The sequence below is a fragment of the Balearica regulorum genome, chromosome 19, assembly GCF_011004875.1.
Source record: "Balearica regulorum gibbericeps isolate bBalReg1 chromosome 19, bBalReg1.pri, whole genome shotgun sequence".
Taxonomy (NCBI): domain Eukaryota; kingdom Metazoa; phylum Chordata; class Aves; order Gruiformes; family Gruidae; genus Balearica; species Balearica regulorum.
The window spans coordinates 7,887,352-7,899,492 of NC_046202.1; the positions used below are offsets into that span (position 1 = coordinate 7,887,352).

At 66.7% G+C, this 12,141-nt stretch overlaps 1 protein-coding gene across 1 annotated transcript; it reads left to right on the forward strand.

Moving 5' to 3' along the window:
- The first annotated feature begins 1,737 nt into the window (after nucleotides 1-1,737).
- LOC142604522 (ras GTPase-activating protein 4-like) lies at nucleotides 1,738-11,577 on the forward strand. Its single transcript, XM_075771527.1, has 20 exons — nucleotides 1,738-1,877; nucleotides 5,842-5,898; nucleotides 6,311-6,424; nucleotides 6,775-6,836; nucleotides 6,956-7,079; nucleotides 7,360-7,441; nucleotides 7,626-7,757; nucleotides 7,838-7,929; nucleotides 8,185-8,308; nucleotides 8,416-8,569; nucleotides 8,915-8,979; nucleotides 9,194-9,306; nucleotides 9,377-9,563; nucleotides 9,835-9,972; nucleotides 10,101-10,415; nucleotides 10,510-10,647; nucleotides 10,726-10,861; nucleotides 10,946-11,066; nucleotides 11,155-11,213; nucleotides 11,372-11,577. Exons 1-20 carry the CDS (start codon nucleotides 1,813-1,815, stop codon nucleotides 11,491-11,493), a joined length of 2,400 nt encoding a protein of 799 aa, XP_075627642.1. The 5' UTR covers nucleotides 1,738-1,812; the 3' UTR covers nucleotides 11,494-11,577.
- Nucleotides 11,578-12,141: the final 564 nt, after the last annotated feature.

Sequence of the window (12,141 nt, forward strand, 5' to 3'; positions counted from 1 at the left end):
TGGGGAAAAGTGCCCTGGGGTGTGAGGCAGCAAGGGGAGCCTGACCCCCCAACAGCCCCAGCACTGGGGTGAGGGACACAAAATGCCCCCAGGAGTGGGTGAGGGGGTCTGTGGGGGTGTTTCTCCCTGTTCCCCTTCACCCCACAGCGATTTCTGCCTGCCCCAAACCCAGAGGAGGGTCTCCCGTGGGCAGAGCTGGCCCAATCCTGCCTGGGTGCTGCTGAGGTGCCCCGGTTAGCCGCGAGATGGCAAGAGGGGACCGGCGGCCCAGGGCCTGATCCGGCACCAGGGGGCTGGGGGGGGTCTGATCCTGCACTGGGGGCTGGGGGGTCCCTGATCCTGCACTGGGGGCTGGGGGGTGCCTGATCCTGCAGCCTGGGCAGGATGAGCCCCCCCCCGGTGCTGAGGAAGAGAAGGCCGGAGAGCAGGCTGCTCCCCTTTGGAGTCAGGGCAGGTATCCATATACACTTTAAAAAAAAAACACCCACATCTTTTTTTCCGTAGGCGCTTTGCAAAGGGCAGCATCACGTTTATACCGATCCACGGGCGCAGCGCCCTTTCCGGGGTGTCCTTACGCTGCCTGGGAGGGGTGTTAGCAACCTGCCCCCCCGCGCTGCCGCTGCCAGCAGCGGGCCTCCGTGGAGCCCAGCCAAGGAAAACCAAGCAAATCCGGCGATTAACCCCTGCGGAGATCAGCCCGCGCGCGGCGAAGGGACGGTTTCACCCGGCAAACGCGGGTCCCCTCCGTCCTGCCGCATCCCCCCGACACGGAACACCCATTTCACCTGCAAAGCGGCTTCGAGCGGCTGGGGGCGGGGGTGTCCGTCCCCGTCACATGGGTGCTGCTGGAGGTGGGACCCCCGGCCGCGTGCGGGGCGGGAACCGGCACATGGGGAGGCGCAGGCGACGGTGCGGGGTCTGCGCCTTGTCCCCGCTGCGGGGCAGGCAGAGGGGCAGCGCTGCAGGACGGGGCAGCGTGTCCCCACCGTGTCCCTGTGGGGTCCCCGCCGTGTCCCCACCGTGTCCCCACCGTGTCCCCACCGTGTCCCTGTGGGGTCCCCGCCGTGTCCCCACCGTGTCCCCGTGGTGTCCCCACCGTGTCCCCGCCGTGTCCCCGTGGTGTCCCCGTGGTGTCCCCACCGTGTCCCTGCCGTGTCCCCGTGGTGTCCCCACCGTGTCCCCGCCGTGTCCCCGTGGTGTCCCCGCCGTGTCCCTGCCGTGTCCCCACCGTGTCCCCACCGTGTCCCTGTGGGGTCCCCACCGTGTCCCCACCGTGTCCCCGCCGTGTCCCCACCGTGTCCCCGCCGTGTCCCCGCCGTGTCCCCGCCGTGTCACCGCGGCAGGTGGGTGCAAACGCCGAGGACCGGCAGCGTGTGCCCGCACGACCCCGAGCCCCAGCTTTGGGTGCCAGGAGAGTCCTCGGGCCGAGACAGGTCTCGCAGGAGGGTCCCCTGTCCCCACCCCGTATTTATGGTGCCAAGCCCCCCCGAAATGCCACCGGTCCCTCCGGGGTGCTGCCGCCGCGCGGGGGGCGGGGGGGGGGAGCAGGGACCCTGCGGGACGCCCCGCTCCGGAGAGGCTCCGCATAGGCCCCGCCCACAGCCGCCACAGCCCCGCCCACAGCCGCCACGGCTCCACCCTTTGGCCGGCAGCTCATATAATCACCCAATCGCCGCAGGGAAAAGGCCTCCGAACCCGCCCTTTGTCCCGCCCCGCGAGCTGATTGGCGTTCGGCAGAGCCGGCCCGCACATGGGCGCGGGTCCGGGTGTCCGCCGGTTCGGGGCTCCGCTCGGCTCCGCTGCCCGCCCGCCATGGCCCGGCGGAGCGCGCTCTCCATCCGCATCGTGGAGGGCAGGAACCTGCCCGCCAAGGACATGTGAGTGTCCCCGGGGGGGGGTTTGGGGGGGGCACCCCGGGACGGAGCCCCTCTGCCCCCGGAGTGCTGCGGGGTGTCCCCCCAACAGGTCCCTGTGCTTTGGGGACGCCCCCGCAGGGTGGGTTGGGGTGTCCCCCCCCCACAGTGCCTGTGCTTTGGGGGTTCCCCTCAGGGTGGCTTTGAGGGTTCCCCTCAGGATGGCTGTGGGTGCCCCAGCAGTTCTCTTTGCTTTGGGGGCTCCCTCAGGGGTGCTCTGGTGTCCCCCTGCTTGGGGACACCCCCGGGATGGCTTTGAGGTTGCCTCCCAGGAGCACCCAGTTCTGTGGGGTGCCCCCAGCAGTGCCCCCGCTCTGTGGGGCTCCCCCTCTGCTGCCATGGGGCAGGACACCCCCCCCCCCCCCTCATCTGGCCCTGGAGCTGGGTCCTTTGCAGGGACCCCCGGTCAAGCAGCAGGACCCCCAGGACAGCCGCCCCCCAAAAGGAGCAGGGAGCAGCCCCAGCGCTCCGGCCCCTGTCACCGCTCCGTTCCCAGCCCCGGCTCAGCTCTGCCCGGCTGCGGTCCTGGGGGGCTCCGACGTGGCCCCTCGGGTCGGGCTTTCCCCCCTTGGCAGCCCCCCGAGGGCAGCCCGCCTGTCCCGGCGTTGTCCCCCCGCGTTGACGCTGATGGGGTGGGACGTGGGGATGGCATCGGCTGGCCCCTGCCGGAGGAGCGCTCGGCACCGGGGCAGGGTCAGGGCTGCTGGAAACCCAGCAAAAATCCCTGCAGCCGTCATGGAAAAGGAGGATAAACAAGGAAAGAAACATGACTTTTTTTTTTTTTTTTTAAATCCCATGTGTCAGGGCCTGATTTTTAAATCCCTTGGCGTAACTCCCTGCTGGGAGCTCAAACCAACGCGGCCAGGCTCTGTTTTTTAGGAAACTCGGTTTTTTTTTTAGGAGGGCACGTAGCAGAAAGCTGCTGTGCAATAATACCTTGAGCGGAGCTTTCCAGACCGGAGGCTTTGGGATGCAGCTTTGGGCAGGGAGAACGGCCGCCTCGGCGGGGCGGGAAACCCGAGCGCAGATGTGGCACGCTCGCCCACCGCCGCCCGGCCTTGGCCGTGTCTGGCCGCCGTCCCCCTCCCCTGCGGTGGGGGGTTTTGGGATCCAGCTCCTCTGCCCTGCCCTGGCACAGCCTTTGGGATCGCTCCCGCTTTCCCCGGGGTAAATCCCTCTGTAGGGTGTCAGCGCCGGCTTTGCGTGTGTTTACAGGTCAGACCCTGCTCGCAAGCACCCATGGGTGGCAGGGCACCCCCAAAATCCTGGGGGGGCCTCCCCAGCTCCTGCAGGATTCAGCACAGGGAGTCGCAGGAGGAGGATTTGGGGGATGTTGCTGTGGTTTGTGACTCCCCTGGTGCCACGCTGCTCCGAGGAGCCGTGCCACCAGCAGCCCCCTCCTGTCCCCCGGCAGCAGCGGTGTGATTTCCCTGGGGTTTAGCCCAGGCCACCGCTGTGCCCGTGGGTCTCCCACACACACCCCCCCCCACAACCCCCCCGAACAGAAGAGCTGCTGTTTGTTTTTGCCTTCCCAGCAAGCGCTCTCCCAGCGTGAGGCTTGGCACCGTACAGCCCCGAAACCATGAAACTGCCCATAAAGAGGCAGGAAACTTGCTCCCACTTTCACCCTCCGGCACGTCACTGCCTAACGCCGGGGCCAGAACCCGGGCAGACGGGAAGAGCCGCAGCAGCTCTGGCTCAGCCCTGGGTGGGCTCTGCTGCTGTCCCCCCCACGCCGGGACATGGTGGGAGCGTGAGCCCCCTCCCAGCTGAGTGCTGCAAACCCCTCCTCTGCATCTTCGTTGCAGGAACGCAAGGAAACCGATCTGCTTTGTTTTATTTTATTGCCGCCTACCCAAGGGCTGGGCAGAGCGGTGCTGCTGTCTACACCAGTGAATTTTTCATTGCAAAACTCAGTGCCTCAGCCCGCGGTGCTGCCTGCCGGGATGGCCGGCTGCGGGGAGCGCGCGTGTTTGTTTCCTCCCCCCACAACTTATACTGCGCTCTCAATCTTTAAAGCTTCAGTCTTCATTTCTTCTTTTGAAAGCCCAACCTTCCCCTTTCCTAGCTCCTTCCCCTGCGCCAAACCCCCAGCCTCGCCTGCCTGCGGCTGCCCGTGCCGGCGTGGAGGGGCCGGGCTGGGTGGCCGAAGGAAGCCGTGCTCTGCGTAGGCGTCAGCAGGATGCCCAACGCCTGCCGAGAGCCTGCAAGCCTTATAAATCTCTTCCCCTGATGTCTCCCGGGCACTGGTTAGTGTCCAGGGATGGCGATGGTGCACAGATGATGTCATCCGGTGCGGTGCCGGGCTCCCCGCCTGCCTTTGGAGCAGGGATTTATTCCCTACTGATGCTGATCACGGGCTCCCCAGCAGCTTGGGCACCTCTGGAGCTGCTCTGCAGCCCGTGGAGCATGGATTTTGGCCGCCCTGTGTTTTAATCCCCGGAGCTAGCGATGCTCCAGCGCTGCAAGGATGGCGTCGTGGCACCCTGCATCCCAGGGGACGTGGAGCAGCCCGTGTGCTCGAAACGTCCCCGTGTTGGCGACAAGGTTTTCCTGCTGCTGGCACGGAGGCGGCTCCCATCTGAAGCCTGCCCCGCGTTGCTGGGCACGGCTCAGGCGGGCAGATGTTCCCTTTCTGCCTGCGTGCTCCCTGCCCGCTTGATGGTTTGCATAGGGGCAGGAAACGTCAGGAACGGGCTCTGGTTAATGGCGCTTCACCCGCCGCTCTCGCTAAAACCTTCTCGGGAGGGCGGCTGGAGATGGGAGCGGGCAGGCAGAAAGCTGCTCTTAGCAACCTGCCCACGCTGCCAGCACCACTCGTGGCCCAAAGTGATTGGGGTGCCCCGGGATGGGGATGCACAGCCCAGAGACCCCCCCCGCAGCCGTGTTTTGCAGGACAGGGAGCACCCCAAACCCTTTCAATCCCCCCAGCAGCTGGCGCTCAGCCTCCCTGCTTTTTGGAAGGGAAATCGCTCGGTGCTTGGGGTCCCCAAACCCTCACCTACGTGCTCCCCCTCTGCCCGGGAGACTCGCGGCCGGCTGGCGAGCGCCACCGGGACCGGCGTTAATGAGTAAACCGTGCTCGGAGTGGGCTGCTCCGTGCCAGCTGCCCACAGGACGGGAGCTACAACCTTCCACCCTCTTGGCCAGCACTCAGGTCACGCCGGCTCCTCTGCCTCCGGCCGGAGTCCCCAGCCCTGCCTGTGACTGAGTCACCTTGTTTCTGGTGAACTGGGGCAATAAGCTGTAAAACGGTGATTTATTTCTCTTTTTTTGGCAGCGGTGCATGGGAGTGATGACTTGGGTCGTCCCCAGGGAGGAAGCAGGGTCAGAGCATCACGGTGGCTGCCAACAGCCCGTGGTCACCGTGGCATGCGCTGCCCGCCCTTCGCACCCTCTGTGTCGCTGCGGGTGTCCCCAGGGATGTCCCCGTCCCTGCAGAGGTGTCGGGGCTCTGGGTTCACCCCAGGGCTGGAGGAGGCTGCTGTGGCCCCGCTCCTGGTGCGTGCAACGGGACTGCGGGTGCCTGGAGCTGTTTTGGGGAAAGGGTGGGTTTTGTTTGTTCTTCGCCTTCCTATTTGGAAGAGGAAAGCCGCTTTCAGCTGCCAGCGGGATGCGGTGGCCGGACACAGTCAAGGATGCGTTTCCCCAGCTGGGAGTGAACCCGGGGTCACCACACGCCTGCAGCCGTGGCCAAATCCACCCGCCGAAGCCTTTGGCTTCTTGGAGTGCCCCTGTACCCCTGCAGTGGCACCCCATAGCCCTGGGGTGTCCCTAAGAGGTGGCACCCACGAGGTCCCCCCACCGTGGGGGGGCTGCCAGGGCCGATGGCTTTGGTCGCCCGTGACCATGAGAGCCCCGCAGGGTTGAGGCGGGGGGCCAGGGCTGCAGCCGGTGGTGCTGACAGAGCCGTGCCGTGTCCTTCTAGCACGGGGAGCAGCGACCCGTACTGCATCGTGAAGATCGACGATGAGGCCATCATCAGGTGAGTGGCTCCGTGTCCCTGGCTGGTCCCCAAACCTGCCGCCGCACCCGGCTCCTGGTGGGCCCCTCCAGCTGCTCCGCTGCAGGCACAACATTACTACCGGTACTGTTGTTATTGTTATTATTCCCTGCTTTGGGCTGAGCCGCTCCTCCAGACACAGGCTGCGATGGCCACAGCTCATTGCCACCCCCCACCCTGTAAGCCACCCCCCCCGTGTCTTGCCAGCCCAGAGCCAGAGGACAGGGACAGGCACCCACCCCCTGTCCCAGCTGAGGGTTCGGAGCTGTGGGTGCTGCCCCCAGCCGTGGGTCACGGAAAGCTGGAAGGCTCACAGGGCTGGGGAAGTGGGGAGTGCCCCGGCGAGGGGAGCCCCGTCCGCCCCTCCCCGTCACTGGTGCTGTCTGTCCCACAGGACTGCCACGGTGTGGAAGACGCTGTCCCCGTTCTGGGGGGAGGAATACGAGGTGCACCTCCAGCCCACCTTTCACAGCATCTCCATCTACGTCATGGATGAGGATGCGCTCAGGTACGGGCAGGTCAGCTGCGGGGCGGCGGGGGCTTGGCACGGGGACTGGGAGGTTGGTGGCTTTGGCTGCCTGCATGCTCAACCCCAGTGTAGACACTAGAGAATCCACAGCTGGCCGTGTGAAGTGAAGGGTGAAGCTATTTCCCGAGGTTATTTTGCAGCTGGCAGCAAAGGGTGGCTGGTGTGCTCCGTGAGGACAGACACACCATAGTGGCCCCAGCCCGGGAGACCCGGGCACATTTCCCCCCTTCCCCCCCCGAAACGCAGCAGGGGCTGTCCTGCCTGGGGCCCGAGGGAGCGGCCGCGCTCTGATCCCGCGTCATGTCCCGCTCCTGGCTTTTGTTTTCCAGCCGCGATGACGTTATCGGGAAGGTCTGCATCACCCGGGACATGCTGGCGGAGCACCCCATGGGTAGGGGAATGGGTGGCCGGGAGGGTCCCAGTGGGGACCTGTCTCCCACCCCTGTGACGAGCCAGTCCCGAGGACCCCCCCAGTGACCCCCCCCATGAGGGTGCCCCCTTTTCCCGCAGGCTACAGCGGCTGGGTGAGCCTCAGCGAGGTGGACCCCGACGAGGAGGTGCAGGGGGAGATCCACCTGCGGGTGGAGGTGCTGGGCAGCCGGCGGGTGCTGTGCTGCACCGTGCTGGAGGCCAGGTGAGGAGGGGGCACGGGGGCGGCAGGGGGGATGCGTACGGTGAGTCCTGGCTGCTCCGTGACTCAGTTTCCCCACTGTATCAGGGTCTTCTCAGTTATCCTGCCTTGGGTGCGGAGCATCCGCCCCGCCCCCCTGCAGCCGATGGGGTCCTGGGGCAGGGTCCACCTCGTCTGCTGGTCTTTAGGTCATGCATCTCGAGATGCTGGGGAACCGAGGAGGGGGGCGGGTGCCTGTAGGTATTTTGGGAAGATGCTTGCAAATACCCCCACTTCTCGCCAGGGATTTGGCCAGGAAGGACCGGAACGGCGCCTCCGACCCCTTCGTCCGCTTGCGCTACAACGGGAAGGCACAGGAGAGCACCGTGAGTACGACTTCAGTTTATCGTGATCCCCCAACCTGCCGGCGGTGCAGGTGAAATGATCCCACTGGGAAGCCCGGACCTCAGCCAGGAGCCATCCCTGTCCCCGGCATCCCCAGCTTGGTGTCCCGGGGGGGGGTGGGTCAGATCCATCCGCCGAGGGGGGATGAAGCCGTCGCCTTTGCAGGTGGTCAAGAAATCCTGCTACCCCCGCTGGAACGAGACCTTTGAGTTCGAGCTGGCCGAGCCCGCCGGGGAGAAGCTGTGCGTGGAGGTGTGGGACTGGGACCTCGTCGGCAGGAATGACTTCCTGGGCAAGGTGAGCCCCCAAACCCCGTCACCGCTGCCGGGGGGCCCGCCTGGCTGCCCCCCTAACCCCCTCCTGCCTTTCCCTCGCAGGTGGTGTTCAGCGTCCAGGGGCTGGAGGCGGCCGGGCAGGAGGAAGGCTGGTTCAGGCTGCGGCCGGACAAGTCCAAGCCAAGGGAGGACGAGTGAGTATCAGCACGGGGGGGTTGGGGTGTGCCGGGGTGCCCGCAGGGGCATCGGGGAGGGGGTTATTCCTGGGAAGCATCATCCCTTCAGAGGGGCAGCTCCTGGAAATACCCTTGTTTGGGAGGGGGGCAAGTGCAGGGCAGCCCCACCTGCCTGCCCAGGCTTTCCCGGGCTGTGGGGCCACCTCCTGCTTGGTGAAGTACTTCTCCATCCCCCCATCCATCCCTCCATCCGCCCTCCCTGTGCTCCTGCAGGCGCCGAGGCAGCCTGGGCTCGCTGCAGCTGCAGGTGAGGCTGCGGGATGAGACGGTGCTGCCCTCCCACTGCTACCAGCCCCTGGTCCAGCTCCTGTGCCAGGAGGTGAAGTTGGGGTGCCAGGTGAGAGGTCCACGCAAAGCCCTGCCGGGGCACCCACCTTCCTCCGGCTGTCTGCCGGGGCATGCGTCTCCCTCAGGCCATCACGTCGCGGTGCCTCTCCCCACCAGGATGGCCAAGTGCACCTGGTCACCCTCCTGGATGAAACCACCACGGCCGAGTGCCGGCAGGAGGTCGCCATCAACTTGGTCAAACTCTTCCTGGGCCAAGGGCTGATCAAGGAGTTCCTGGACCTGCTCTTTGAGCTGGAGCTGGCCAAGCCCTGTAAGGCTGGAGCAGAGCTGGAGGCTTCCAACCATCTCTTGGGGCTGCGAAACCTTCGGGACCTTGCTCGGTGATTTTTTTTTTTTTTGAGTGGTGGTTGAGGTTCAGCCATCACGCTGTGCTCCAAGTGGGAGCCTGTTGGGTTCATCCTGAGCAACTCACAGGCTGAGGCTGGCTGAGGTTGGTGGAGCAGCAGGTGGTCTGAAGTTAGGAAATCCCCCTAACTCCCATGGAAATGGCCGGGGGTGGAGGTCACAGCCCCTGTAAATCCCCCCCATGACTGCAGCTGCCCCGTGGGGGACCTGTGGCCATCCCTCAGGCCACAGACCCTCTCCTGTTCTGCAGGCGAGCCCAACACTTTGTTCCGGAGCAACTCCCTGGCCTCAAAGTCGATGGAGTCCTTCCTCAAGGTGCCACACTACCTGAAACCTGCTCTTCCCAGGTCACCCTGGCTCTGGACCATACCCACTGGGGCCAGTTCCCAAGGGAGCACTGGGAGGGCTGGTGGGGCTGGCAGGTTGGAGAAAATCCCCTGGGTGACCCTTCTTGAGGAGTCTGGGGGTGTTGGGTGCCAAACCTGTGGCCATGCCCCCCGTCACCATGCCCTGCACGGTCCCTCGGCAGGTGACGGGGATGCCGTACCTGCACGCTGTCCTGGGACCCACCATCACCTGCGTGTTCGAGGAGAAGAAGTACGTGGAGCTGGACCCCAGCAAGGTGGAGATCAAAGATGCCGGGTAAGGGGCACAGGGGGTGGGGGGGTGGGGGTGGGCCTCACCGTGGGGCTGACGGTGCTGATGCCTGCAGGTGCTCAGGGCTGCACCGGGTACAGACGGAGGGCGAGGTGATCGAGCAGGGCCGCCAGCACCTGCAGTCCTACCTGGGCGAGCTGCTGGACGCCATCGTCAAGTCAGCCCCGGCATGTCCCCCCGTTATCCGCGCTGCTTTCCGGCAGCTCTTTCAGCGCGTCGAGGAGCGTTTCCCCCAGCACCAGGTTGGGCTGAGGCAGGGGATGGACCGGGGGTCAAATGGGGGTGTCCCCAGGGGCAGGGTGCACTGGGTCGATGGGATCCCCTCTTGGGCCTGGGGGCAGCCCCCCAGAGATGGGGCGCAGGGGGACAGCGGGGCCATGCTGCACCCAAACAGCAGCCATGGTGCTGGAAGCCAGCCCGCACATCCATGGCACGTCAACGTGTGCGGTGCCCGGGGACGTCCCGTGTTGGGACAGACCCTCACACGTCTCCCCCGGCTGCGGTCGGCCGCAGCACGCCAAGTTCGTGGCCGTCACCAGCTTCCTCTGCCTCCGCTTCTTCTCGCCGGCCATCATGACCCCCAAGCTCTTCCACCTGCGGGAGACGCACGCCGACGCACGCACCAGCCGCACGCTGCTGCTGCTGGCTAAGGTGGGACAGGGCGGGACACACCGGGGTGGTGGTGTCACCCAGGTGGGGTTTTTGGGGTGCTTGGCTGCTTCCCACTGGGGAGGGCTGGTGACGTCGATGGTGATGCCACCGTCCCCGGGGGGCTCCAGGCTGTCCAGATGGTGGGCAACATGGAGCCGGCAGCCGGGCGGGCCAAGGAGGCCTGGCTGGCCCCGCTGCTGCCCGCCCTGCAACAGGGCATCACCCAGATGAAGGCCTTCATCACCCGCCTGGTGGGGATGGAGGAAGAGGAGAAGGAAGGTGAGGGGTGGCCACCGGGCCCCCCCGCCGCAGTGGTGAAGGAGGGGCCGCTCGTCGTCCACAAGACGCGGGGCAAGGGGCCGCTGCTCGCCGCCACCGCCAAGAAGCTCTACTTCTGCCTCACCGGGGAGGCCCTCAGCTTCGGCAAGAGCCCCGGCGCCGAGGTAAGGGGGTGCCAGGGCAGGGGGCGGGGGGCAGTGAGGGTGGTGGCAGGGTGGGTGGCACTGCCCCCCTCTGTCATGTCCCACCCCCCGTCAGCATAGCGGCGCCATCGCCCTGGCCGACATCCTCGCTGCCGAGAAGGTGGAGGAGAAGAGCTTCGGGAGCGCCCACGTCATGCAGGTGGTCTACGTGGGCGCGGGCGGGCAGCAGGAGACAGCCTACCTCCAGTGCAAGGTGGGACAGGGACGGGGACACCCCCCCCAGCCTACCCCCCGAGGGGTGTCACAGCCCCCTCACCGTGCCCCCCCGCAGTGCGTCAACGAGCTGAACCAGTGGCTGTCGGCCCTGCGCAAGGTGTGCGTCAACAACCCCCGCGTGCTCCACGACTACCACCCCGGCGTCTTCCGTGGGGACAAGTGGAGCTGCTGCCACCAGCGGGAGAGGACAGGTACTGGGGAGGGCGCCCGGGCCCCCCCAGGGGTGCTGGTGGGGTGTCCCTGTCCCCCGCCATCGTGAGCCCGCTGTCCCGCAGGGCTGGGATGCGACCGGACGCGGCATGGCGTCACCCTGCTGGACTGGAGCGACCCCCTGGACCCCGCGGCGGAGGCGCAGCGCCTCTTCCACCACCTCCAGGGCCTGCGAGGGACCCTCAGGTGAGCGCCTGCCCCGGGGCAGGGGGGGACCCCCCCTGAACCCCCCAAACCCACCAAGGGCCCGTCCCTCTCCTCCCCCTCTCCTCAGGGAGAAGTACTGGGAGCTGCTGCGGCCGGAGGGCGCTCGGCACGGCCCCCAGGGTGAAGGTAGGTTTGGGGGGGGTGGGGGAGGATTTGGGAACCCTGTTGGGGATGCTGTGGCCGGGACGTGTCCCCGGGGAGGGGGGGGGAGGGTTTTTGGTGGTTGTGGGGTGCCCCCTCCCCAGGGGGGTGCAGGGTTTCACTGCCGCTCCTCTCCTCCGCAGGTGCCCCCCTGCCCGAGGGGCTGAGCCGGCTCTTCGGGGTGCTGGGGGAGCTGGAGGGCCGCCATCGCCAGGCACAGCCCCCCTCCCCCCCGGCCCCCACCCTGCTGCAGCTTCAGACGTGAGGGGCCCCATGCCGCCTGCCCGGGGGTCGCAGTCCCCACACCTCGGGGCCAGCAGCGCTGGCAATAAAGGCACTTTGTACCCTGCGGCCCTGTCCTGTCCTGTCAGCTGGTGGGCACGGGATGGGCACTGGGGGGGCTGGGACTGGTCAGGGCTCTGGGGGGGCACTGGGGGGGCTGGTGGAGGTGACGTGGCTGACGGCCCTTGCTGGTGCCATTGCGGGTGGTTGCAGGGGCAGTGGTTCTGCTGGGGGGCCTCGCTGATGGTGTCACTGGTGTTGGTGCTCCTCGTGACATCACTGATGACATCACCGGTGGCTCTGCTGGTGTCCTTTCTGGTGGCACCAATAGGGCACTGACGGTGGAACCGCCAATGGTTTTGCTGCTGATCCCACCAACCACACGGTGTAACTGGTGTCACTGGTGACATCACTGATGGCCCCGCTTCTGGAGGCCGTGGTGGTGGCGTCACAGGTGGTTCTGCTGGGGACATCACTGGTGGCGGTGCATGGCATCACCGATGACCTCACCGCTGGTGCCCTTTCTGGTATCACCGACGGTGACGTCACCCGGGGAGGGCGGGGTGGGGGGGCGCCCCCCCCCCCGAGCCCGCGCCGATTCCTCCCATCCGCCTGGGGGCGCTGTCACCGC